We start from the raw sequence: 24,574 nt of genomic DNA, 5'->3' as shown, positions 1-24,574 counted from the left end.
TTAAGCTCAACAGGAGGGCAGCTCTCCTCTGGCCCGTTTAAAATCTCGTTAGCGAGCTAATTAAAGCCATCCCCATCTTTGCTTTTCCTTAATCCACCTAATTACCTCTCCGCTATCATCACAACGGTGGCCCTGAATTCCCTCTTTCCCCAAAACGCTTTCCTAATTCAGCCCTACAGGAGCGGGGCACGGAAAGGTAGGTCATCCCCACCCCCAACCCTGCCCCCCCAGCACCCCCCAACCCCCACCCCCAACCCCAACCGCTGGTGAGTCACGAGCTCACGCTTACTGCAGATGTGCCCTCATTGATGTCCCTGTCAAGGTGCAGTTACTGGCAGTGCTCCGTTGAGCTGTGTTTAGTCCTGATTTGCGTAGATCGGCCCGATGGCGTATTGACGAGCTGTAGCTTTGTGTTTTGGGTGCTGTGTAATTCAGTTTGACCTCTCTGCTGAGTGACCTTCCACATTTAAACTGCTCAAATTCTCCCTGCTCCGTGTCTGTTTTAGCCTCTGACACAGACGCCTGCACACACACACACATACACACGTACACACACGCACACACGCATACACACGCATACACACACACACACACACACACACACACACGCACACACACACACACACACACACACACACACACACACGCATACGCACACACATACGCACACAAGCATACACACACACACACACACACACGCATACACACACACACACACACGCATACGCACACACACACACACAAGCTTACACACACACCATTGCACTGTACATCTGTACGTCGTTTGACTAACATTTCTGTGTCAGGCAGGGTTAGATGTTACACTAGTCTGGTGTGCTGAGGAACTGCATGGCCTCCTGGATGGGTCTATGTGTTAATGTGCTGTAGTAGGGTGGCCTGTGTGTTAGGCCTGTGTGTTAGCATGCTAGCGCTGGACAGGTCTGAGTGTTACTGTGCTGTAGCAGGCTGGCCCGTGTGTTAGCATGCTAGCACTGGATGGGTCTGTGTGTTACTGTGCTATAGCAGGCTGGCCCGTGTGTTAGCATGCTAGCGCTGGATGGGTCTGTATGTTACTGTGCTATAGCAGGCTGGCCCGTGTGTTAGCATGCTAGCGCTGGATGGGTCTGTATGTTACTGTGCTATAGCAGGCTGGCCCGTGTGTTAGCATGCTATCGCTGGATGGGTCTGTATGTTACTGTGCTATAGCTGGCTGGCCCGTGTGTTAGCATGCTATCGCTGGATGGATCTGTGTCTTAGCACACGGTGTGTGTTTTAGAGCAGTGTGTTAGCACAGCGTGTGCGCGTTAGCACAGTGCTAGCGGCGCACTCACCCAGACTGTGTGCTGGTGACCACTTTAAGGCTGGCCGCATTGCGGATCAGCTTGTCCAGAGTGTTGACGATCTGGGAGAACTTGGGCCTCAGATTCCTCTCCTTCACCCAGCAGTCCAGCATGAGCTGGTGCAGGGCAGTGGGGCAGTCCATGGGGGGGGGCAGCCGGTAATCCTGCTCCACAGCGTTAATCACCTGGGGGGGGGGGGGGGGTCACACAGGTCACAGGTCAGGGGAGGGGTAGTCCCACAGGAAACAAAGAGAGTACACATTGTCCCCAGATACCAACTCTGCCTCTGCAAATTCAGCCCTGTACTCTGAAGATACATAACAACACAATTACAAGAACAGGCAATTCAGCCAACATTTTCCTACCACTAATGTGTACCTACTATGGATAGACAGGGAAACAGCAAATTTCCACAAATCAATATGAATATTGTAATTAAAATAGTAACTAAAGCTTAAATAAATGTGCTGTAGACTAAAAAAATCATTGCGTGTTTAGTCACTAAAGACTGCTTAGAATCACTGACAGCAGTGAAAGAACAGCAGTGTTGATCGCGTCTGTGTTCTTCATGAAAACTCTGCCACTTTAAAATCACAGCATCTGCTGAAATAACTAGACTGCAGAGCAAGGATTTCTGAAACTAAAATCATTACCCATAAAACAACAAACTGCTAAAGCTGTCATGTAAAAATAAAGAATGAAACTATAAGCGTGAATTTATTTTCAAGTATTTTTCCAGAGTATTGTAGAGTGCTTGAGCATTCCTTTTCTCTCGAGTAATCATGCATATCCATAGTACCTAGTGCTCAATTTACCTGTGACCAGATAGTATCTAACATACTCAACCCAGTACTCCTAACATACTCAGCCCAGTACTCCTAACATACTCAACCCAGCACTCCTAATATACCCAGCCCAGTACGCCTAACATACTCAGCCAAGTACTCCTAACATACTCAACCCTGTACTCCTAACATACTCAGCCCAGTACTCCTAACATATACAGGCCAGTACTCCTAACATACTCAGCCCAGTACTCCTAACATACTCTGCCCTGTACTCCTAACATACTCAGCCCAGTACTCCTAACATACACAGGCCAGTACTCCCAACATACACAGCCCAGTACTCCTAACATACTCAGCCCTGTACTCCTAACATACTCAACCCAATACTCCTAACATACTCAGCCCAGTACTCCTTACATACTCAGCTCAGAACTCTGAACATACTCCGGTTCTGGGGGTGGGGTAGGGGTGGGGTATGGGTGCACACTTACATCCTGATTGCTCATGTCCCAGTATGGGCGCTCGCCGTATGACATCACTTCCCACATGACGATGCCGTAGCTCCATACGTCGCTGGCAGACGTGAACTTCCTGTAGGCGATGGCCTCTGGAGCCGTCCAGCGGATAGGTATCTTTCCACCCTACAGACAGACAGACAGACAGACATGTCTGAGCCGAAACGCAGGAGCAGCTGGCGCAAATAACACTAACACACACACTCACACTCACACACACTCACACACTCACACACTCACTCACACTCACACACACTCACACACACACACACACACTCACACACACTCACACACACACACACACACTCACACTCACACACACTCACACACACACACACACACTCACACACACTCACACACACTCACACACACACACACACACAGAGACACTCACACACACACACAGAGACACTCACAGACACACACACACACACACTCACACTCACTCACACACACACTCACACTCACACACCACCACACACAACACAGAGACACTCACAGACACACACACACACACACTCACACTCACTCACACACACACACACTCACACACACACACACACACACAGAGACACTCACAGACACACACACACACACACTCACACTCACACTCACTCACACACACACACTCACACACTCACACACACACACACACTCTCTCTCACACACACACACACACACACACACACACACTCACACACACACACACACTCTCTCCCACACACACACACACACACACACACACACACACACACACACACAGACACTCACAGACACACACACACACACTCTCTCCCACACACACACAGACACTCACACACACACACACACACTCACACACACTCTCACACACACACACACACAGAGACACTCACAGACACACACTCACACACACACACACACTCTCTCCCACACACACACACAGACACTCACACACACACACACACAGACACTCACACAAATACACACACACACTCTCTCTCACTCACACACACACACACACACACACACACGCACGCACCAGGGAGCTGGTGTAGGTGGGGTCATTAGGATCGTCCTCCAGGAAGCGGGACAGGCCGAAGTCAGACACCTTGCAGACCAGGTTGCTGTTGACCAGGATGTTGCGTGCGGCCAGGTCCCGGTGCACGTAGTTCATGTCGGAGAGGTACTTCATCCCGGCAGCGATGCCTCTGAGCATGCCCACCAGCTGGATCACCGTGAACTGCCCATCGTTCAGCTGCCAGGGAGACACACCATGAGTGACCAGAGCTCTGCCAATCACCCTGAGTCGTCACTCAAACCCTAACTGGCACGACAAGCACCAATCACCACGAGTCATCACTCAAACCCTAACTGGCACGACAAGCACCAATCACCATGAGTCATCACTCAAACCCTAACTGGCACGACAAGCACCAATCACCATGAGTCATCACTCAAACCCTAACTGGCACGACAAGCACCAATCACCATGAGTCATCACTCAAACCCTAACTGGCACGACAAGCACCAATCACCATGAGTCATCACTCAAACCACTCACAACTAGGCACCAATAGGCACGACAAGCACCAATCACCATGAGTCATCACTCAAACCCTAACTGGCACGACAAGCACCAATCACCATGAGTCATCACTCAAACCCTAACTGGCACGACAAGCACCAATCACCCTGACACATCACTCAAACCCTAACTGGCACAAGTGCAGGGCTTTACTTCTGCAGAAGCATCAGGAGCAGAATATAAAAGCAACAGCAGCATGTTGGGGGATAATAATTCAAATGATAAAAACATAATGGTCACAACAATCATAATCATAAAACCCAACCTAACCTAATAAACCGTGAATTCATGCTAAAGACAACCTGATGCTGTAGCTGCGTTCCATTTTAGTGTAGTTTCTTTCTCTCTCTCACCACTTTCCTGTGAGTCAGTGTTTAACCACAGGCTGGTTCTTCTTTACATGGTAGATGGGGTATTTCAGCAGTGAGGTGAGGAGTGTGTATGTATGAAACAGAGAAAGTCTAAAGACATTATTAACAGATGGGCTATTTTTATTTTTCTGCTGAGTCACTGTAAGGACTTAAACCAAAACCAAAGAAACATCTATAAAATGAGCAGCATAGAGGTGATCTGTACCTACAGGGGTTTCAGGGTGTCGAGGATTTAAGGTTTCAGGTTTTTGAGGTTTGAAGGTTTTGGGGTCTCACCCTGAGGAAGGAGTCGAGCGCCCCGTTCTCCATGAACTCGGTGACGATCATGACTGGCCGGCTCTTGGTGACCACGCCCTCCAGGCGGATGATGTTGGGGTGGTCGAACTGGCCCATGATGCTGGCCTCGCTCAGAAAGTCCCGCCTCTGCCGCTCAGTGTACCCCGCCTTCAGCGTCTTAATGGCCACAATGATCTCCCTTCGCCCCGGAAGCTTGAGCCTCCCGCGACACACCTCCCCAAACTCTCCTGAGAGAGAGAGAGAGGAGGGAGAAAGAGGAGGGAGAGGAGGAGAGCGGTGGAGAGAGGGAGAGGGACAGCTACTGGTTAGACCGGAGGATCCAGGGGGGTGGGGGAGGCAGTAGGATGTCGGGGTTAGGGTGGGAGAGTTTAGGGGCACAGTGCTGGGTGAAGCAGGGTGAGGGAAGGGCGGGTGTTAGGTTTCGGTTTGGCGGGGGGCAGGAGAATAGGTGTGGGGAGGGGATAGGAGTTTTGGGACTGTGGATGGTTTGCGTCGGGGGCCTAAGGATGGTTGCGGGGGGGGGGGGCATGGGGAGGGAGGGAAGGAGGGATGGGGGGACGCGGTGAGGGAGGGAAGGAGGGATTGAGGGATGGGGGAGGGAGGGAAGGAGGGATTGATGGATGGGGGGAGGGTGTGTCACTGAAAAGCGATAGGCTCTAACAGCACCAGCAGAGTTAGAGGAGGGGTCGCAGGGCTGGGGGTGGGGGGGGGGGAGCTGCCTGACACTTCTAGACCAGTCCAACGGACGCCTTCCCCTGGAGCCTAACCCTGCTTCTGTAAGAACCACCGCTAGCTTTTACACTAACACACAGCAGAACCATGAAGAGCAGGACATCAGACAGCCTGAGCAAAGGAGGAATCACCACTCAAGTGATGAGGTCACAGAGGACACCTTTAGAGTGAGGAAGGAACCAGCCTATTGGACAGGAGGCCAGGGGCTGTGGGGGTGGTAAAGGTACTGGAACTCCACAGAAAGGTTACTATGTGCATAGAAGCTGGAAGGGGGGCAGGAGGTGGGGTATTAAGAAATTTGAAGTACCGCTCTGAGTGAAGTCCTGTAATGGAACGGCCTGGAAGTGTCTAGCAGTCTTCCCCCTGCTGCCCAGGTGCTCGTGTGGGTTACCTGCTCCGATCACCTCCTCGATCTTCACGCATGAGATGTCGATTTCTTTGGCAAACTCTCGGACAGCCTCATTCGGATCCTCGTAGGTAAAAGGGTCAATATAGACCTTCATTCCAGGAGTGACTGTGGGGGGAGGGGGTAGAGAGACAGAGAGGAATGAAGAGGGAGAGAGAGACAGAGAGAGACGGAGAAAGTGGTTGTTTCTCTGGGTAGGCTTTATTTACACCCTTCATCACTAAGTGGTTTAGGCTTGCATCATAACCAGATTTGAAATGGTTCAAAGAATTCCATAGGCATTCAGATAAATCTAGAACAAAGATGCAGTTTGTGAATGTGCACGATGCATTCTCAGCATACGAGGGTAGAACAGATTTACTGTACTTATTATTAAGACCATAGAAATCATAAAGACAAGAGAGACTGTAGAAAATATAAAGACCATAGAAACTGTAGAGACCACAGAGACTGTGGAGGCAATAGACTGTAGAGACCATAAAGAATATAGAGACCATAGATACTGTAGAGACTTTATAGACCGTCGAGACCATAGAGGCTGTAGAGAACATAGAGACTATAGAGACCATAAGGACCGTAGAGACCATGCAGACTGTAAGTACTGTAGAGACCATAGATACTGTAGAGACTGTACAGACCATAGATACTGTAGAGACCATAGACACTTACTGTACTGCTGCAGTTTTTCAGTGTATTCTGACTCTGACCCACCGCGCTGCTTCCTGTTGGAAAAACAAAATAAAGAAAGAAAGTAAGTCTTCCAGGCCAGACCCGTGTGCATGATATGAATAGGAATGTTGAGAGCATAGATAATTATAGAACCGCTAGTTTTTAAAAACATGATAAAGCTACAAAAAGCATATCAGTAGAATAATCGGTGGGAAAATGTCTATGCCTGATATTTGAAAACTGCATTAAGTACAGACAGAAGCCAGAGCAGCCTGTCGCGGTACCAAAGCCCCGACTGAGCCATCACAAGACCGAACGTCCATACGGCACCAGCACACCAAATAAGACAAAACACAAACAGCTTCTGTCTCTAAAACTGCCTCTTTTACAGCACTAAATACTGCACTGTCCAATCTCCTTGCACTGTAGTTCCAGGTCAATCCCCTCACTTCGTAGGTACTGTCAAATCCCCTCGCATCGTAACGCCTGTCCAATCCCCTCGCACCGTATTTCTTATCCAATCCGCTTGTGCCATAGTTCAGACTCCACACTCATCATCTCATTCTGAGATTTTTGTCTGTTTTCTTCCTCTAGTATTACTACATTACTGCTGGGGGGAGGTGAAATTAGATGTTAATGTGGTTCCTTTGTTGTCTAACCAGTAACCGGGGCAATAATACCCTCTGGTGATTTGCATCTCATTTGCAATTCAAATGTGGTTCCGGAATATGCCAGGGCCATTTCGCAGACGCACGGAGATACTGAAACACAATGTAGCCATGAAAGAAAGGAATACGGAGGGAGAACAGATTATTCAGTCTGGCAGGACCGGGCTGGGGGTGTCACAGGCACAAGCTGATGGGCTGCTGCTGGATCCCTGCCAGCCCCGGGGGGGCAGCCTCCCCAATCTCCCGAGTGTGGGGGACCAATCACGAGCTGACTAGGCCAGCAGGGTTGGGCGGGGTGGGGCGAGGTGGCGAGTGTCTCAGAAGCATGACACCTAAACCATATGTCATTAATTTAATTTAATTCAGTGTGTCATTTGAAACGGTTTGTCTGTGGTTGATGTACAGTTGTGAAATTATCAGTGAAAAGTATGAAAATGAAAAATTATGTTCCTGGAAAAAAATAACAAGGCAAAATCAAGTGGCCAGGTGGCCTGAAGCAGTGTCAACCAATCAGGAGGCTCAAAGCAGTGTCAGCCAATCAGGAGGCTCATAGCAGCATTAGCCAATCAGGAGGCCCAATGTCAGCCAATGAAGCAGCCAGCAGGTGGCCTTACCTGAGGCAGACGATAGCGATGACTACCACAGCGATGATGAAGACCAGACCAGCAGTGGCGGAGCCCACGATGAGAGGCAGCTGCTCCTGCAGGGATTTCTCGGGGTCACCTGTGGACGAAAGGGGTGGCAGGGTGAGGAGAGGCTGACGTCAGAGACGCAGAGGACACACCTGCTAGCGGGAGGATATCTGATGGGCGAAACTCAAACGCGAGAGTATCTCCCAGCCCATCAGCATTCGGCTCTGGGTGCTGCGTTTGTCCTGAGGACTCCGACAGCCTGACTGCATAACTCTCACAGCAGTGGCTGCATGCTTTCACTTCAGGAGCAACTACAAATATCAGCAACAACGTCACCATGTGTGCCACGGCATGCTCTTCAGCAGCAGGCAGCTTTTCTAAGCAGCACAGTGGAATTAGCACAGCATCAGGGGGGCGCGGTGTTGGGTGGGTGGGGTTGGCTGAAATGCCTGAGGTTACGTGTGGAAAAACTGATGTTGTACCCATGAGCAGGTGTTTAACTGGAATCACAGTAAATATCCAGCTTTATTACTGTAAAAATGTGAACTTTGTACTTAGCCAGGTCTGGCACCATTACTCACACAAATGAGTGTAATATAAAGCAATAAGAGCATCTTGCAAACAGATGAGCAAAGCAGAAATGATTTGAGATGTGAGTGGGATAAAGAGAGGGTGGAGGAGGGGATAATGTGTGTGGGGTAAAGAGAGGGTGGAGGAGGGTGAGGAGGGATAATGCGTGTGGGGTAAAGAGGGTGGAGGGAGGATATGCATGTGGGTAAAGAGAGGGTGGAGGAGGGTGATGAGGGGATATGCATGGGGGTAAAGAGAGGGTGGAGGAGGGGATAATGTGTGTGGGGTAAGAGAGGGTGGAGGAGGTGGAGGGGATAATGTGTGTGGGGTAAAGAGAGGGTGGAGGAGGGGATAATGTGTGTGGGGTAAAGAGAGGGTGGAGAAGGGGATAATGCATGTGGGGTAAAGAGAGGGTGGAGGAGGGTGGATGAGGGGATAATGCGTGTGGGGTAAAGAGAGGGTGGAGGAGGGGATAATGTGTGTGGGGTAAAGAGAGGGTGGAGGAGGGTGGATGAGGGGATAATGCATGTGGGGTAAAGAGAGGGTGGAGGAGGGGATAATGTGTGTGGGGTAAAGAGAGGGTGGAGGAGGGGATAATGCGTGTGGGGTAAAGAGAGGATGGAGGAGGGTGGAGAAGGGGATAATGTGTGTGGGGTAAAGAGAGGGTGGAGGAGGGGATAATGTGTGTGGGGTAAAGAGAGGGTGGAGGAGGGGATAATGCGTGTGGGGTAAAGAGAGGGTGGAGGAGGGGATAATGTGTGTGGGGTAAAGAGAGGGTGGAGGAGGGGATAATGCGTTTGCGGTAAAGAGAGGGTGGAGGAGGGGATAATGTGTGTGGGGTAAAGAGAGGATGGAGGAGGGTGGAGGGGGGATAATGTGTGTGGGGTCAAAAGAGGGTGGAGGAGGGGATAATGCGTTTGGGGTAAAGAGAGGGTGGAGGAGGGGATAATGTGTGTGGGGTAAAGAGAGGGTGGAGGAGGGTGGAGGAGGGGATAATGCGTTTGGGGTAAAGAGAGGGTGGAGGAGGGGGACGTACTCTGCAGGTTGGTGCTGAAGTCTGCCGGGCCGCTGTAGCGCCCATACCCCGCCACCGTTCGGGCTCTGACCTGCACCACGTACGGGGTGCCGGCCTTGAGCCCCTCGATCCGGGCGGAGCTACGCTGGGCTGTCATGGTGTGTGAAATGGCCTCGCCCTGGTCCTGCAGCACAGAGATAACAGCTCCGCTCATGCACTTACACACTGTCCCCACTTACACACCACCCACACTTACACACTGTCCCCACTTACACACCACTCACACTTACACACGGTCCCCACTTACACACCACTCACACTTACACACTGTCCCCACTTACACACCACTCACACTTACACACTGTCCCCAACTTACACACCACCCACACTTACACACACGGTCCCCACTTACACACCACTCACACGGTCCCCACTTACACACCACTCACACTTACACACTGTCCCCACTTACACACCACTCACACTTACACACACGGTCCCCACTTACACACCACTCACACTTACACACTGTCCCCACTTACACACCACCCACACTTACACACACGGTCCCCACTTACACACCACTCACACTTACACACACGGTCCCCACTTACACACCACTCACACTTACACACTGTCCCCACTTACACACCACTCACACTTACACACACGGTCCCTAACTTACACACCACTACACACTTACACACTGTCCCCACTTACACACCACTCACACTTACACACACGTCCCCACTTACACACCACTCACACTTACACACGGTCCCCACTTACACACCACTTACACTTACACACTGTCCCCACTTACACACCACTCACACTTACACACACGGTCCCCACTTAGACACACCACTCACACTTACACACACGGTCCCCAACTTACACACCACTCACACTTACACACGGTCCCCACTTACACACCACTCACACTTACACACTGTCCCCACTTACACACCACTCACACTTACACACTGTCCCCACTTACACACCACTCACACTTACACACACGGTCCGCACTTACACACACTATCCCCTCTTCCACACCCCACCTGCTTACACAACACCCACCCACACACACACACACACAGTCCCTGCTATGATGCGTACCACTCAGGAAAGACCCCATGCCCTAAAAGGTAGAGAATGTGAAACAGGGAGGTCTGGACTTACACTGGCGCTCACCTTCTCATGGTATTTAATCTCGTAATCCAGGATGATGCCGTTGGGCTTCTCCGGGGGCAGCCAGGACAAGCTCATGGTGCTCGCTGTTGCCCCCATCAGGTGAACCGTGGGCACAGCAGAGGGAGCTGCGATGGCAAAGGGAACAGCATCCATGTTAGGGTCAAGAATTTCACAGATTCATCCAGTTTACCCGTGATCCATAGCTACATTAATACTGCTGAAAAAGGAAGATTTGTGTCACTTCATGGCGATCTGCCTGTATGTCTGGCTTTTATTAATATATTATATTCAATTCACATCAAACACATTCTTAGTAAGGCTCTAAGATTCTACTTGGTTCCACACAAAAGACATCTAACCGTTACCTACCAAATGAAGACACTTTCAGATAAACTGTGTCTAACCTCCAACAACCAAATTCAGACACTTCTACTCTCTCCATCTTGCAGAGACTGTTTGGGTTACACACGCTCGTCTGTTCCTGTCCTGCCATGGTCTCCTCACCCCTCCTTTAGACTTCTCTGGAACCTCGGATTTTTCCTTTTGTTTGATTCTTCCCCCTTCTCCTATCCCTTTTTTACCCCCCCCCCCCCCCCACCATGTCGCATCTCCCCTTCTCTGTCTCCCCCAGTTTTGTGAGAGGGATTTTAATCCCTGAGTCCGGTTCTTTGATCCTTTTGCATGTAGCTCTTTATTCCTCTTCTCTTGCACCCCCCCACATTATTTTCCTAGTCACTCCCACCCCCCTCCTCTGCCAAACCTCTCCCCAAAGACAGCGCTCCCTGGACAGATTCCCTGGTCACTCTAGTCCCAGGATTAAGGGGCCTCCTCCAGCTTGCACATTAGGTAACCATGGCAGCTCCACAGATTATAGGCTGTATTTATTTTTGCTCTTAAAAGGTGAATGAATATTCAGGGGCAGCCTGGGAGAGCCGGCAGGATTATCCGCTCACGGCCCGACCGCAGGGTGTGGGGGACCCCCTGTGACCCCACGGCTGACCCGCTGGGGAACAATGGAGGGTCATAGGGTGTGTGCCCAGGGCCCCCACCACAAACAGGAGGCATTCCTGCAGGAGGTTGGAGATGGGTAATCCCACACAGCTATGAGAGGCTATCTCTAAAACACACACACATGCACACACACACAAACTCACACGTGTTTGGAAGAGGCTAGCATGTGTAAGCACACGTGTGTGGATGGGGTTAGCGTGTGTAAGCACACGTGTAGGTTGGGTTAGTGTGTGTAAGCACACGTGTGGGTGGGGTTAGCGTGTGTAAGCACACGTTTGTGGAAGGGGTTAGCGTGTGTAAGCATGTGTGTGGAAGGGATTAGCGTGTGTAAACACACGTGTGGGTGGGGTTAGCATGTGTAAGCACACGTGTGTGGACGAGGTTAGCATGTGTAAGCACATGTGTGTGGATGGGGTTAGCGTGTGTAAGCACACGTGTGTGGATGGGGTTAGCGTGTGTAAGCACACATGTGTGGATGGGGTTAGCGTGTGTAAGCACATGTGTGTGGACGAGGTTAGCGTGTGTAAGCACACGTGTGTGGATGGGGTTAGCGTGTGTAAGCACACGTGTGGATGGGGTTAGCGTGTGTAAGCACACGTGTGGGTGGGGTTAGCGTGTGTAAGCATGTGTGTGGATGGGGTTAGCGTGTGTAAGCACACGTGTGCATGGGGTTAGCGTGTGTAAGCACACGTGTGGATGGGGTTAGCGTGTGTAAGCACACGTGTGGGTGGGGTTAGCGTGTGTAAGCACACGTGTGTGGAAGGGGTTAGCGTGTGTAAGCACACGTGTGTGGAACGCACCGGCCTGGTTGGTGGTGATGTTGACGGCAGAGTACTGTGGTGTGTAGGGGCTCTTGCTGGACACGCCGTTGACGGCCTGGATCTCGAAGCTGTACTGCGTGTGCGCCTGCAGGTTGCTGATGGCGACCCGGCGCTGCGTCAGGCCCAGGTGGCGGGGGGAGATGTCCACGTTGTCGTCGCAGCGCGAGCACAAGGACCGCTCCACCAGGCACTTCTTGCAGATGACGTTGTAGAGCAGGTCGTCCCTCCCGCCAGAGTCCCGCGGCTCGCTCCACTCCAGCACCAGCGACGTCTCGTTCACATTGGAGATCACGTTCCGCGGGGAGGAGGGGACGGCTGCCGAAACGGGGGGGGGGGGGGGGGTTCACACTGGGCCATCCCACAGATTGCATCTTTCTTCTTTACAGCAACACTCTCTCTTTCATTTATCTCTCTTTCTCACTCTCTCTCTTTCAGCTTCCCTGGTACATTTACTGAGAGCAGCTAGCAGCTGTTGGTTATGTGCATGTTTCAGTGGACTGCTTGTACTGAATGTGCTACTGCGTTTGAGGCGAGCGCTGTGATTGGTGGAGCGGTATGAGGCAAGCGCTGTGATTGGTGGAGCGGTATGAGGCGAGCGCTGTGATTGGTGGAGCGGTACGAGGCGAGCGCTGTGATTGGGCTGTTACTCACTGGTGCAGGCGGAGTCAGGCGAGTCGTTATCGGCGCGGTAGAAGCCCGTCCTGCAGGAGCAGACGTTCGAGGCCCCGGAGCTGGTGCGGCTGTTTGGGGGGCAAGGGGAGCAAAACCCCTCCCCCTGTTTAGACTTAAAGGTCCCAGGACTGCAGGCTGCACAGAGACAGAGACAGAGCGTCACTAATAAAGCCCAACCAACCAGGACAGAGAGTCACTAATAAAGCCCAACCCACCAGGACTGAGAGTCACTAATAAAGCCCAACCCACCAGGACTGAGAGTCACTAATAAAGCCCAACCCACCAGGACTGAGAGTCACTAATAAAGCCCAACCCACCAGGACTGAGAGTCACTAATAAAGCCCAACCCACCAGGACTGAGAGTCACTAATAAAGCCCAACCCACCAGGACTGAGAGTCACTAATAAAGCCGAACCAACCAGGACTGAGAGTCACTAATAAAGCCCAACCCACCAGGACAGAGAGTCACTAATAAAGCCCAACCCACCAGGACTGAGAGTCACTAATAAAGCCCAACCCACCAGGACTGAGAGTCACTAATAAAGCCCAACCCACCAGGACAGAGAGTCACTAATAAAGCCCAACCCACCAGGACTGAGAGTCACTAATAAAGCCCAACCCACCAGGACAGAGAGTCACTAATAAAGCCCAACCCACCAGGACTGAGAGTCACTAATAAAGCCCAATTCAATACGCCAGCCCTGCTCGAGCAGGATGCAGAACACACATGTTAAATGTCATTTCCCCACACAATGATGATTGTATTTATTAAATAGCGGAGACGCCGCCCCCCCCCCCCCAGATGCAGCATTCTGCATTCTGAAAGCGGTTCATTATGGATTCACCTTTCTTAACTGCAGACTAGTTTTTAACAGCTCCCCCCTCATCAACGCTGATCTCAGTTTACAGTGGAAAACCTGCCCAGGAAGTGGGGCTCCTTTCTCTATCGGAAACAGGCACATATGGTGCTCATAAAAAGGTTTGTTGCTGCACATTATGTGGTTAAATTGTACCGCTGCAGCATTGTTAAAGCAGGCCACAGCTAAGCATGGAGAGTGAGAGAGAGTGAGTGAGTGAGAGAGAGAGAGAGAGAGAGAGAGAGAGAGAGAGAGAAACGCTGTTTTACCCAAACCAGCCCTCTTTCATAAGGGCGTAATCTGAGGGCCAAACTGCAGCTGAGCGCAGAGCTCCATTAACCTCGGCCAGCGAGCACCCCCCCACCCAGGGGGGGCCGTTTTTCAGAAAGACTGAAAGTGCTGATCAGGTGGTTCTGGGAGGTGAAGTCAGGCCTTTCCTTTCACCCGCTCTGCTCCACGGCTGCACACGCCCACACGCAGCTCCAGCAAGGGCACGGCTGAGAGAACGCCAGTCCTGCAGTTCTCTCTCTCTCTCTGCTTCCCCCCTTCTCTCCTGCTCTCTCTCTCTCTCTGCTTCCCCCCTTCTCTCCTGCTCTCTCTCTCTCTGCTTCCCCCCTTCTCTCCTGCTCTCTCTCTCTCTGCCTCTGCTTCCCCCCTTCTCTCCTGCTCTCTCTCTCTCTCTGTGCTTCCCCCTTCTCTCCTGCTCTCTCTCTCCTACCTTCTCTCTGCTTCCCCCCTTCTCTCCTGCTCTCTCTCTCTCCTACCTTCTCTCTGCTTTCCCCCTCTCTCTCTCTCCCTCTCTCTCTCATGCATGGCTTAAACAACTGATTAGAATTTGTGCTGAAATTGGAAGTGAGAAAGAAGAGTGGCTGGGGGAGAGTGGCGGGGGCTGGGGGAGAGTGGCGCCTGGTTGATTAATATTCATGCGGACGTCCTCCCTCAGGCTGGTGGGGCATTAATGAGCCCGACGGCCTTCAGATTAAGGCGACAGCGGCGAGATTTATCCCCCGCCGGCGTTCCGGTGGCTCGATTAGAGAGGCTTTTATCGGCCGCAGAGGCTGGGGCTTTAACCTTGATCCGCACGGAGCAAACAAACGGGTTTTAAAGCGTGCGACAGGAGAGATTTACGGGCCCCCCTCCCTCCCTCCCGCCTGCCCGCCCCCCCTCCCTCCCGCCCCCCTAACAGGTGGGCACACGTTCAAACTCAGCGGCCAGGAGAATCTCCTGCCTTGCCTTCATTCTGAATAATCTGGCCGGACCGTCCGTGCAGAACCTTCTCTCCTCTACGCCTCTTCCGCTCTGACAGGCCCCCTATTACCACCAAAACGAACTGTACCGCGCCTCTCTACCCCTCTATCCCCCTCTCTCTACCCCTCTACCCCCCTCTCTCCAGCCTGCGCTGCACAGGGTTTATAAACACACCCCAGCCTGCGCTGCACAGGGTTTATAAACACAGCCCAGCCTGCTCTGCACAGGGTTTATAAACACACCCCAGCCTGCACTGCACAGGGTTTATAAACACAGCCCAGCCTGCTCTGCACAGGGTTTATAAACACACCACAACCTGCGCTGCACAGGGTTCATAAACACACTCCAGCCTGCTCTGCACAGGGTTCATAAAAACACTCCAGCCTGCGCTGCACTGGGTTCATAAACACTCTCCAGCCTGCGCTGCACTGGGATTATAAACACACTCTGCGGTACACTTATATTTCTGCTTATCCTATTTTCAAATTTATTTTTAAATTCAGTTGATGCAGGAAAAAAATGCTACTGTGGCACAGTGACCTTGATGTGTGATAAAATAAATAATAAGTGTTGAGTAAGCCCTACCTCACAGAAACTGCTCAGGCGTTTAAAATGTTTTACCCTGTGATGCCCACGGGCTATAGGTGTGAGGCTCAGGACTGGGGTCAATTCAGCAAATGAGCACTAATTAAATTAATGAAATGAAAAATGGCCGTAAGATTGTAAAGGCATGATTCCTTGAATATCCCAAACCAGAGGCAGTTACACTGTATTTTAACACTAGAATGAATAACTCTGCATTTTAACACTAGAATTAATAACACTGCATTTTAACACTAGAATGAATAACACTGCATTTTAACACTGTACTGTAAGGCTGCGCTCACCCTGACACTGCGTGTCCTTCATGGCGGGTTCGAACCCCGCGGCGCAGGTGCAGGACCCCACCGGAACCATCCACTCCCCGTCCCCGTTGCAGTACAGCTTGAGCGGGACGGACACCTCCAGCGCGTTGGGCACGCAGGTCCCCGGGGCGATGACCAGCGAGGTGGCCTCCGCGCCCGTGGCCGTCTCCGGGAAAACGGCGAAGTTGGCGATTGTGGTGGAGCACTTCTTGTAGAAGACGCGCACGGAGATGAGAGACATGCAGGCGCCCAGGTCCTGGAAGGCCAGGTAGAAGCCGGCCTTGGACAGCGGTCCGAAGCTGCGCACCTTGGTATTGACCCGGCCCGACTCCAGCATGGAGAAGCTCTCGTCCGGGGCGATGGTGTCCACTTTGACGTAGGGGTTCTCCATCCAGAAGGGGCTGGTGGGGGTGGCGGTGTCCCCGTCGGACTCATAATAGAAGAGGTTGAAGGTCTCCTTGCAGGAGCCCGGGATGTTGGGGATGCTGTTGCAGTCGCGCACGGTGAACTTCATCTCCACGTAGATGCGCAGGACGTCCTTCCGCGGGACGTAGTCGCTGCGCAGCCAGTTGTTCTGGTTGAGCTCGCGCACGTTGCACACCTGGTACGTCCTGATAGGGTTCATGGCATCATCATAACCACTCACCTCCTCCCACTAGAGAGAGAGAAACGGGTTTGAGTGAACAGCTGCTCATCCCACAGAGAGAGATCAGTCTGAATGAACAGCTGCTCATCCCACTAGAGAGAGAGAAATGTGTTTGAGTGAACAGCTGCTCATCCCACAGAGAGAGATCAGTCTGAATGAACAGCTGCTCATCCCACAGAGAGAGAGAGAAACGGGTTTGAGTGAACAGCTGCTCATCCCAGAGAGAGAGAGCAGAATGAATGAACAGCTGCTGATACCACAGAGAGAGCAGTGGTTTGAGTGAACAGCTTCTCATCCCACAGAGAGAGCAGCAGTTTGAGTGAACAGCTGCTCATCCCACAGAGAGAACAGCGGATTGAGTGAACAGCTGCTCATCCCACAGAGAGAGCAGGGGATTAAATTAATATGCTGAGGCATTCAGGGATAAGGAGCAAGGCCACCGCTCTTGATTTCACTTGTACTGTATTGAGATCACATTCAATTTTGCTTTGAGTCGAATAACATTCCTTTCTCTAACAGGTCACATTTCCACCACCGGTATGAATATTAGTCTGGTATTTGCATTTCATAAATGGGAGCTTTAAAGTCTTGAAAAATTGCCAGAAGTGTTCCACTACATTATACGACACGCATTTGGATAATTACAAATCATTACGCTGAAAACGACAAGCCTCCATCTGAAAGGTATTTGGATAAAGAGCGTCACGCACTAAGAAAATGTAGCTCACCTCCCACTGACGAGAGACTGAAATAAAAGAAGTAAAAGAGCGGATGAAAGGTGAAACAGAAGGGTGAAGTGAGAAACAGAGGGATGAAGTGAGAAACAGAGGGATGAAGGAGAAACAGGGACGATGAAGAAACAGAGGGATGAAGTGAGAAACAGAAGGATGAAGGGAGAAACAGAGGGATGAAGGGAGAAACAGAGGAATGATGGAGGAATGACAGCCAGAGAGTTGCATTTTGTGCCGTATCGCTCGAGCCACGTGTTGTACACGCAATGCGACGCTTCATCATCGGACGGAGTGTAGCACAGTGGGTAAGGAACTGGGCTTGTAACCGAAAGGTCGCAGGTTCGATTCCCGGGTAAGGACACCGCCGTTGTACCCTTGAGCAAGGTACTTAACCGGAATTGCTTCAGTATATATCCAGCTGTATTAATGGATACAATGTAAAAATGCTATGTAAAAGTTGTGTAAGTTGCTCTGGATAAGAGCGTCTGCTAAATGCCTGTAATGTAATGTAATCTCTCCTTGCGCCACCAATCAGGTTTACATGAGTACATCACAGGCATTCAGCAGACGCTCTTATGCAGAGCGACATACACAACGTTTTACATAGTTGTATGTAAAGTGGATGATATTGCATCCATTTATACAGCTGGATATATGCTGAGGCAATGCAGCTTAAGTACTATGCTCAAGGACACAATGGCGGAGACCGACCCGGAAATCAAACCTGTAACCTTTAGGTTACAAGACCAGCGCCTTCCCCATTACACTACACTGCCGCCCCAGCACAGAATTCCCACGCAGAGCATTCAGGTGTGTGACTGCAGGACCACACAGAGCTGCAGCCACGCTAAGAGACAGCCAGCATGCAGGTTAAGGCGTGTTCACACACACACACACACACACGCTCCCCGTACACACGGAACGCTCGGTCAGCTGATCACACACACGCTCCCCGTACACACGGAACGCTCGGTCAGCTGATCACACACACGCTCCCCGTACACACGGAACGCTCGGTCAGCTGATCACACACACGCTCCCCGTACACACGGAACGCTCGGTCAGCTGATCACACACACGCTCCCCGTACACACGGAAGCGCTCGGTCAGCTGATCACACACACGCTCCCCGTACACACGGAACGCTCAGTCAGCTGATCACACACACGCCCCCCGTACACACGGATCGCTCAGTCAGCTGATCACACACACGCCCCCCGTACACACAGAACGCTCGGTCAGCTGATCACAAACACGCTCCCCGTACACACGGAAGCGCTCGGTCAGCTGATCACACACACGCCCCCCGTACACACGGAACGCTCGGTCAGCTGATCACAAACACGCTCCCCATACACACGGAACGCTCGGTCAGCTGATCACAAACACGCTCCCCGTACACACGGAACGCTCGGTCAGCTGATCACACACACGCTCCCCATACACACGGAACGCTCGGTCAGCTGATCACACACACGCTCCCCGTACACACGGAACGCTCGGTCAGCTGATCACACACACGCCCCCTTCCTTTCTCTCCAAAAGCGATCCATGGCTCTGATGAGCTGAGGACTTCATTAACCTGCAGATATAGAGGTGCGGGAGACAGACTATTCATCCAGCCAGTCCCAGAGGCCCGGTGTCGCCAGGGTAACGGGGACCCCATGTACACTGGAGGGGTGGGGGGGGGGGGGATCGATGCTCGCTGGCTGGGCCAATCAGACAGGAGATAGGGGGGGCTGTCAATGAGCATTCTATTCCTGGAGATAAATGGTGAGGCTTACTGGACCCAGGTCTGGGTGCTTTAACAAAGTCAGCTCCTCATTGGGCACTGCCGCAGCAACCATAATTCACCCTGATTGGTCCACTGGGAAAAATGAATGGATGACACAGGCTTTAGAGTTGATGGGTTGGACAGATAGATATATAAATGTGTTGGATTTCAACATCCCCTGCAGCCAAAGACTCAGATCTCAGACACTGCAGTGGGAGGTGGGGGCGTGGGGGGGGTGCAGGTGAGGGGGAGGGGGCTGTGCAGGTGGGGAAGGGGGGGGGTGCAGGTGGGGGGGAGAGAGAGAGAGAGAGAGAGAGAGACAGAAAGAGGGAGAGAGAGAGTCCGGGTTGCTTCCATTCCCTTGTTCCACAGCTCTGCTCCTGTCTGTGTTTTGGGTTCTTATCACAAAAGCAGCTTGCTTTCTTTTGGAATTATCCTTCCCCCAAAATTACACACATCCACTGTTGACTACAGCTGGAATGGAGGAATAAAAAAAGGATGGGACAGGGCAGGAATGGAGGAATAAAGAAGGGATGAGACAGGAAAGGAATGGAAGAATAAAAATGGGATGAGACAGGAAAGGAATGGAGGAATAAAGAAGGGATGAGACGGGGCAGGAAAGGAGGAATAAACAAGGAATGAGACAGGAAAGGAATGGAGGAATAAAGAAGGGATGAGACAGGGCAGAGGAGGGCAGAAAGAGCAGGAACAGAATCAGGGGCCGTAAACTATAAAGAACAGACATCTGCAGCATGTATGTGTGTGTGTGTGTGTGTGTGTGTGTGAGTGTGTGTGTGTGTGAGTGTGTGTGTGTGTGTGTGTGTGTGCATGTGTGTGTGTGTGTGTGTGTGTTTGTGTGTGAGAGAGTGTGTGTGTGTGTGTGTGTGGGAGTATGTGTGAGAGAAAGAGAGAGAGAGAGTGTGCGTGTGTGTGTTTACGTGTGTATGTGAGTGTATGTGCGTGAATGGGTGCAATTGAGATGCAAATGTCTAACCTACATTTTGTTTGCTTTATCCCTAACTGGTATGCTTTCTGCTACTCAAGTGAAGGACATCAGACAGCAACTGAAATATATTTGGGCCCTTATGATGTATGAGAGAGAGAGAGTGTGTGTGTGTGTGTGTGCGTATGTGTGTGTGTATAGGACAGCATAGTCCTTGAATAGAAGCATCTGTTGGGGTTCTGGGGTCGGGGTGGTTTTCCACCCTGTCCTGGCTGGTGGGCTGGTGGTGGGGTTGATTGGGGGGGGCGTTCACTAATTGTTTTGGCCAGGGGTCAAGACTGTGTCTTTCTCTATTAGTGCCAAGTTACTCGGAAATAAGAGGGGGTCTGGGAACAGCTGGGGTAGGAGGGGTCAGGACGCCCAGTGGCCCGGCTGTGGGGGGGGGGGGGATGGCTGGGGGCTTTGATGTAGGGTCAGGGCTGTGCCCCCCCATTGTTGTGGAGCACTTGGGAAAGGCACACAGGAGAGCCACTGCCACAAGATACAGTACTCATGTAACAGGACCTGTTCCACACACGTCATGCATGTAAGGGGTCCACATGTATGTAACAGGATCATATGTACACACACACACACACACACACACAGATTTACCCCAGTTTCAGGATGTGCAGTCCACGCCAGCTCGGTTGTGGCCCATTTGGTGTCCATCAGTGTTTCTGCAGGAAACAAGAAAGAGCCCAGTTTAACACACACGACATACACAACACACACAACACACCCAGCACACAACACACACAACACACCCAGCACACAACATACACAACACACACAGCACACACAACACACCCAACACACAGCACACAACATACACAACACACACAACACACACAGCATGCACTGTGTACACAAAGGCATGTGACTGCACCATTTTCCAGACCACAGTCTCTATTTCCCTGCGAGTCTGCGTAAGGCTTCTCTGTGACCCAGCATGCTTCTCTGTGACCCAGCACGCTGCACACGGCAGGTCTGACTGCTGTGCTTTTCACAGTTCACTGAGCTTCATGCTTACAGGACGTTTTACAGTTTTCCCCACACGGTGAGGAGCTGATTTTCCTCTCGATTACTCCATTATTCTTCATGTTTTAGAGCCTAAAGCTTGGTTTACAGGGGCAGAAAGGTGCCACTGAGCATTTTCTCTGACCTGACTTCACACTGAACACTGGGACAGGAACCAGACTCGCCCTCACACTGAACACTGGGACAGGAACCAGACTCGCCCTCACACTGAACACTGGGACAGGAACCAGACTCGCCCTCACACTGAACACTGGGACAGGAACCAGACTCGCCCTCACACTGAACACTAGGACAGGAACCAGACTCGCCCTCACACTGAACACTGGGACAGGAACCAGACTCGCCCTCACACTGAACACTGGGACAGGAATCCGACTTCACACTGAACACTGGGACAGGAACCAGACTCGCCCTCACACTGAACACTGGGACAGGAACCAGACTCAACCTCACACTGAACATTGGGACAGGAATCCGACTTCACACTGAACACTGGGACAGGACCCAGACTCAACCTCACACTGAACACTGGGACAGGAACCAGACTCGCCCTCACACTGAACACTGGGACAGGAACCAGACTCAACCTCACACTGAACACTGGGACAGGAACCAGACTCGCCCCCACACTGAACACTGGGACAGGAACCAGACTCGCCCCCACACGGAACACTGGGACAGGAACCAGACTCAACCTCACACTGAACACTGGGACAGGAACCAGACTCGCCCTCACACTGAACACTGGGACAGGAACCAGACTCGCCCTCACACTGAACACTGGGACAGGAATCTGTGAATAAGCACTCAGAGCTGTCCATCTCCCTTCCCATAATTCAGCAGACTGATGGGCTACAAACATTGTTCGATAAACATTTTAATTCGCTACTTCGGGAAACGGAAACACAAAAACAGATTAAGCTCGGCTTTATCTGAGACATCAGGGCCTTTGTCCTCGACACATTTACCCATAACCCCATAGTGCAGTTTTGTGTCTCTGTGTGTTCTGCACACAAGGGGACGAAGGACAGCAAAAGTAAAATATAAGAAACTGAGGAAAATAAATGCGCTAAATTAAGTTAGCCATCGCCTACATGTGTCAGTGGCTCCAGAACCATTCAAAAGAGAGAGGGCACAAATTAAGGACGTTAACAGAAGTGCAATGCAGGGAGGAGAAAAGGTGCGAGTCTCCCACACACAGCAAGCTACACCTGCACACTGCATGTAACTTGCTTTGGCCCACAAATTATAACAATGTGCTGCAGGAAAGACTATTGATGATTTGTAGGACATCATATCATATCTTGACATCAATGTGACATTTCCGTGAACTACTTTCATGACTATAATTCTTCTCTAGAACAGCCTGGCTCTAGAACAGCCAGGCTCTAGAACAGCTTGGCACCAGAACAGCCAGGCTCTAGAACAGTCAGGCTCTAGAACAGCTCGGCTCTAGAACAGTCAGTGTCTAGAACAGCTCGGCTCTAGAACAGTCAGGCTCTAGAACAGCTTGGCTCTACAGGGCCCTTCCAGCAGTGTCCGTACATCGAGCCACAGCGTCCCAGCGAGGGAGGAGCAGAGCAGGTTCCTCTCCTCCCGAGTTTCTCCTGCCCAGAGGACCGCAGCTTACATCTGGGGCTGTGGGAGGTGCCCCTGAGAGGTGTGTGGGAGGCCCCGTTAAAGTTTAATGAAAGCCCTCATTATGAGGTTTAATTAGACCTGCTATAGCCAGCTGGGATGCACCATGAGCATCAGAGAGGAATGATGCCCCCCCCCACCCTCCCCCCCTCACCCCCCCACTTGGGTAGTGAGTTGTAAAACAGGAGGAGATAAAAGGATGAATGGGAGTGAAGGGGTCAGGCTCGTAAAACACAAACACAAACTACACAGCGTGAAAGAGCCTCTTCACCCATTCAGCAAAGTCACCCAAATGGCTACCACACACATATGGAACCTTTTGTCTTCCTCTATCTCTCCCACATCATTTTCTTCATCCTCCAATCACTTTCTCCTTCCAGACAGTGAGACCCTTAAAGGAGCCCTGCTTTTCAGCCTAGCAGGCATTTCCTGCACTCGTAGGATCTACACTGGTAGGATCTACAGGAGATGTTCGGACACAAAACCGGCCACATTTCCCTGGTATAGTCTTCACACATATGCAGTACTGTGTAAAACTAAATGACTGTGTAAAGTTTTGTAGGTGGTGACCAAGCTGCACACCTTTTATTCACTCTTTCCCTCCGTCACAGTGAGCTGTCTGACTCTTTATTTTTCCCATCCCTCCCTCGGTCACATGACTCGTTTTCAGACTCCAGGTGAGCTGACAGTGCAGAGTGGCTGCAGGCTGTACAGACACTGGGACTCCTGGGCATGCATTTTTCTGAATGATGACACACTCACACTCACACACACACACACACACACACACACACATACACGTGCACGCGCGCACGGACGTACGCACGCGCGCACACACACAAAGCCCAGCTCAGTGCTGAATGTGGGTACAGAGTTAGGGGTGAGAGGGAGGGGTTAGGGTTAGGGGAGGGGCCTCAGTGATCCACGAGATTCTGTTTTGTTTGCATTTTGTAGCACTGCTAAAACAGCAAAGCTAGGCATTGTGTGTGTGTGTGTTTGTGTGTGTGTGTGCATCTGTGCGTCCTTCTGTGTGCGCATTGACAATACAAAGACTCAGTACAGCCAACATACACCCAACCCACCAGCAGAGCACCCAACCAACCCACCAACACTACACCCACCCCACCAACACAGCACCCAACCCACCAACACTACATCCAACCCACCAACACAGCACCCAACCCACCAACACTACACTCAACCCACCAACACTACACTCAACCCACCAACACAGCATCCACCCCACCAACACTACACCCAACCCACCAACACTACACTTAACCCACCAATACTACCCCCAACCCACCAACACTGCACCCAACCCACCAACACAGCACCCACCCCACCAACACTACACCCAACCCACCAACACTACACCCAACCCACCAACACTACACTCAACCCACCAACACTACCCCCAACCCACCAACACTCCAGCCATGTTGAAGCTGTACTCAGCCGTACAGAAGGGCATGCGCTTG

At 51.5% G+C, this 24,574-nt stretch overlaps 1 protein-coding gene across 7 annotated transcripts in view; it reads right to left on the bottom strand.

The window, feature by feature from the left end:
- Positions 1–24,574, bottom strand: part of LOC135252165 (ephrin type-B receptor 3-like) — a 53,140-nt gene that overhangs the window by 5,534 nt on the left and 23,032 nt on the right. For 3 of the 7 annotated variants that reach the window (XM_064329960.1, XM_064329961.1, XM_064329956.1), the window contains exons 2-14: positions 21,030–21,094; positions 16,264–16,936; positions 13,251–13,406; positions 12,579–12,914; positions 10,756–10,892; positions 9,592–9,754; positions 7,968–8,076; positions 6,686–6,738; positions 5,918–6,124; positions 4,858–5,105; positions 3,665–3,880; positions 2,620–2,769; positions 1,332–1,525 (exon numbers count right to left, since the gene is read on the bottom strand). In XM_064329960.1, the coding sequence (XP_064186030.1) occupies positions 1,332–1,525; positions 2,620–2,769; positions 3,665–3,880; positions 4,858–5,105; positions 5,918–6,124; positions 6,686–6,738; positions 7,968–8,076; positions 9,592–9,754; positions 10,756–10,892; positions 12,579–12,914; positions 13,251–13,406; positions 16,264–16,936; positions 21,030–21,094 (2,707 nt within the window). The remainder of the gene's footprint in view (positions 1–1,331; positions 1,526–2,619; positions 2,770–3,664; positions 3,881–4,857; positions 5,106–5,917; positions 6,125–6,685; positions 6,739–7,967; positions 8,077–9,591; positions 9,755–10,755; positions 10,893–12,578; positions 12,915–13,250; positions 13,407–16,263; positions 16,937–21,029; positions 21,095–24,574) is intronic. The other 4 variants (XM_064329959.1, XM_064329962.1, XM_064329958.1 and 1 more) reach the window with 3 other exon arrangements.

The sequence above is a fragment of the Anguilla rostrata genome, chromosome 4 (genome assembly GCF_018555375.3).
Source record: "Anguilla rostrata isolate EN2019 chromosome 4, ASM1855537v3, whole genome shotgun sequence".
Lineage (NCBI taxonomy): Eukaryota > Metazoa > Chordata > Actinopteri > Anguilliformes > Anguillidae > Anguilla > Anguilla rostrata.
The sequence above is the reverse complement of the archived record's forward strand: the minus strand, read 5'-3'. Positions and strand labels throughout refer to the sequence as shown.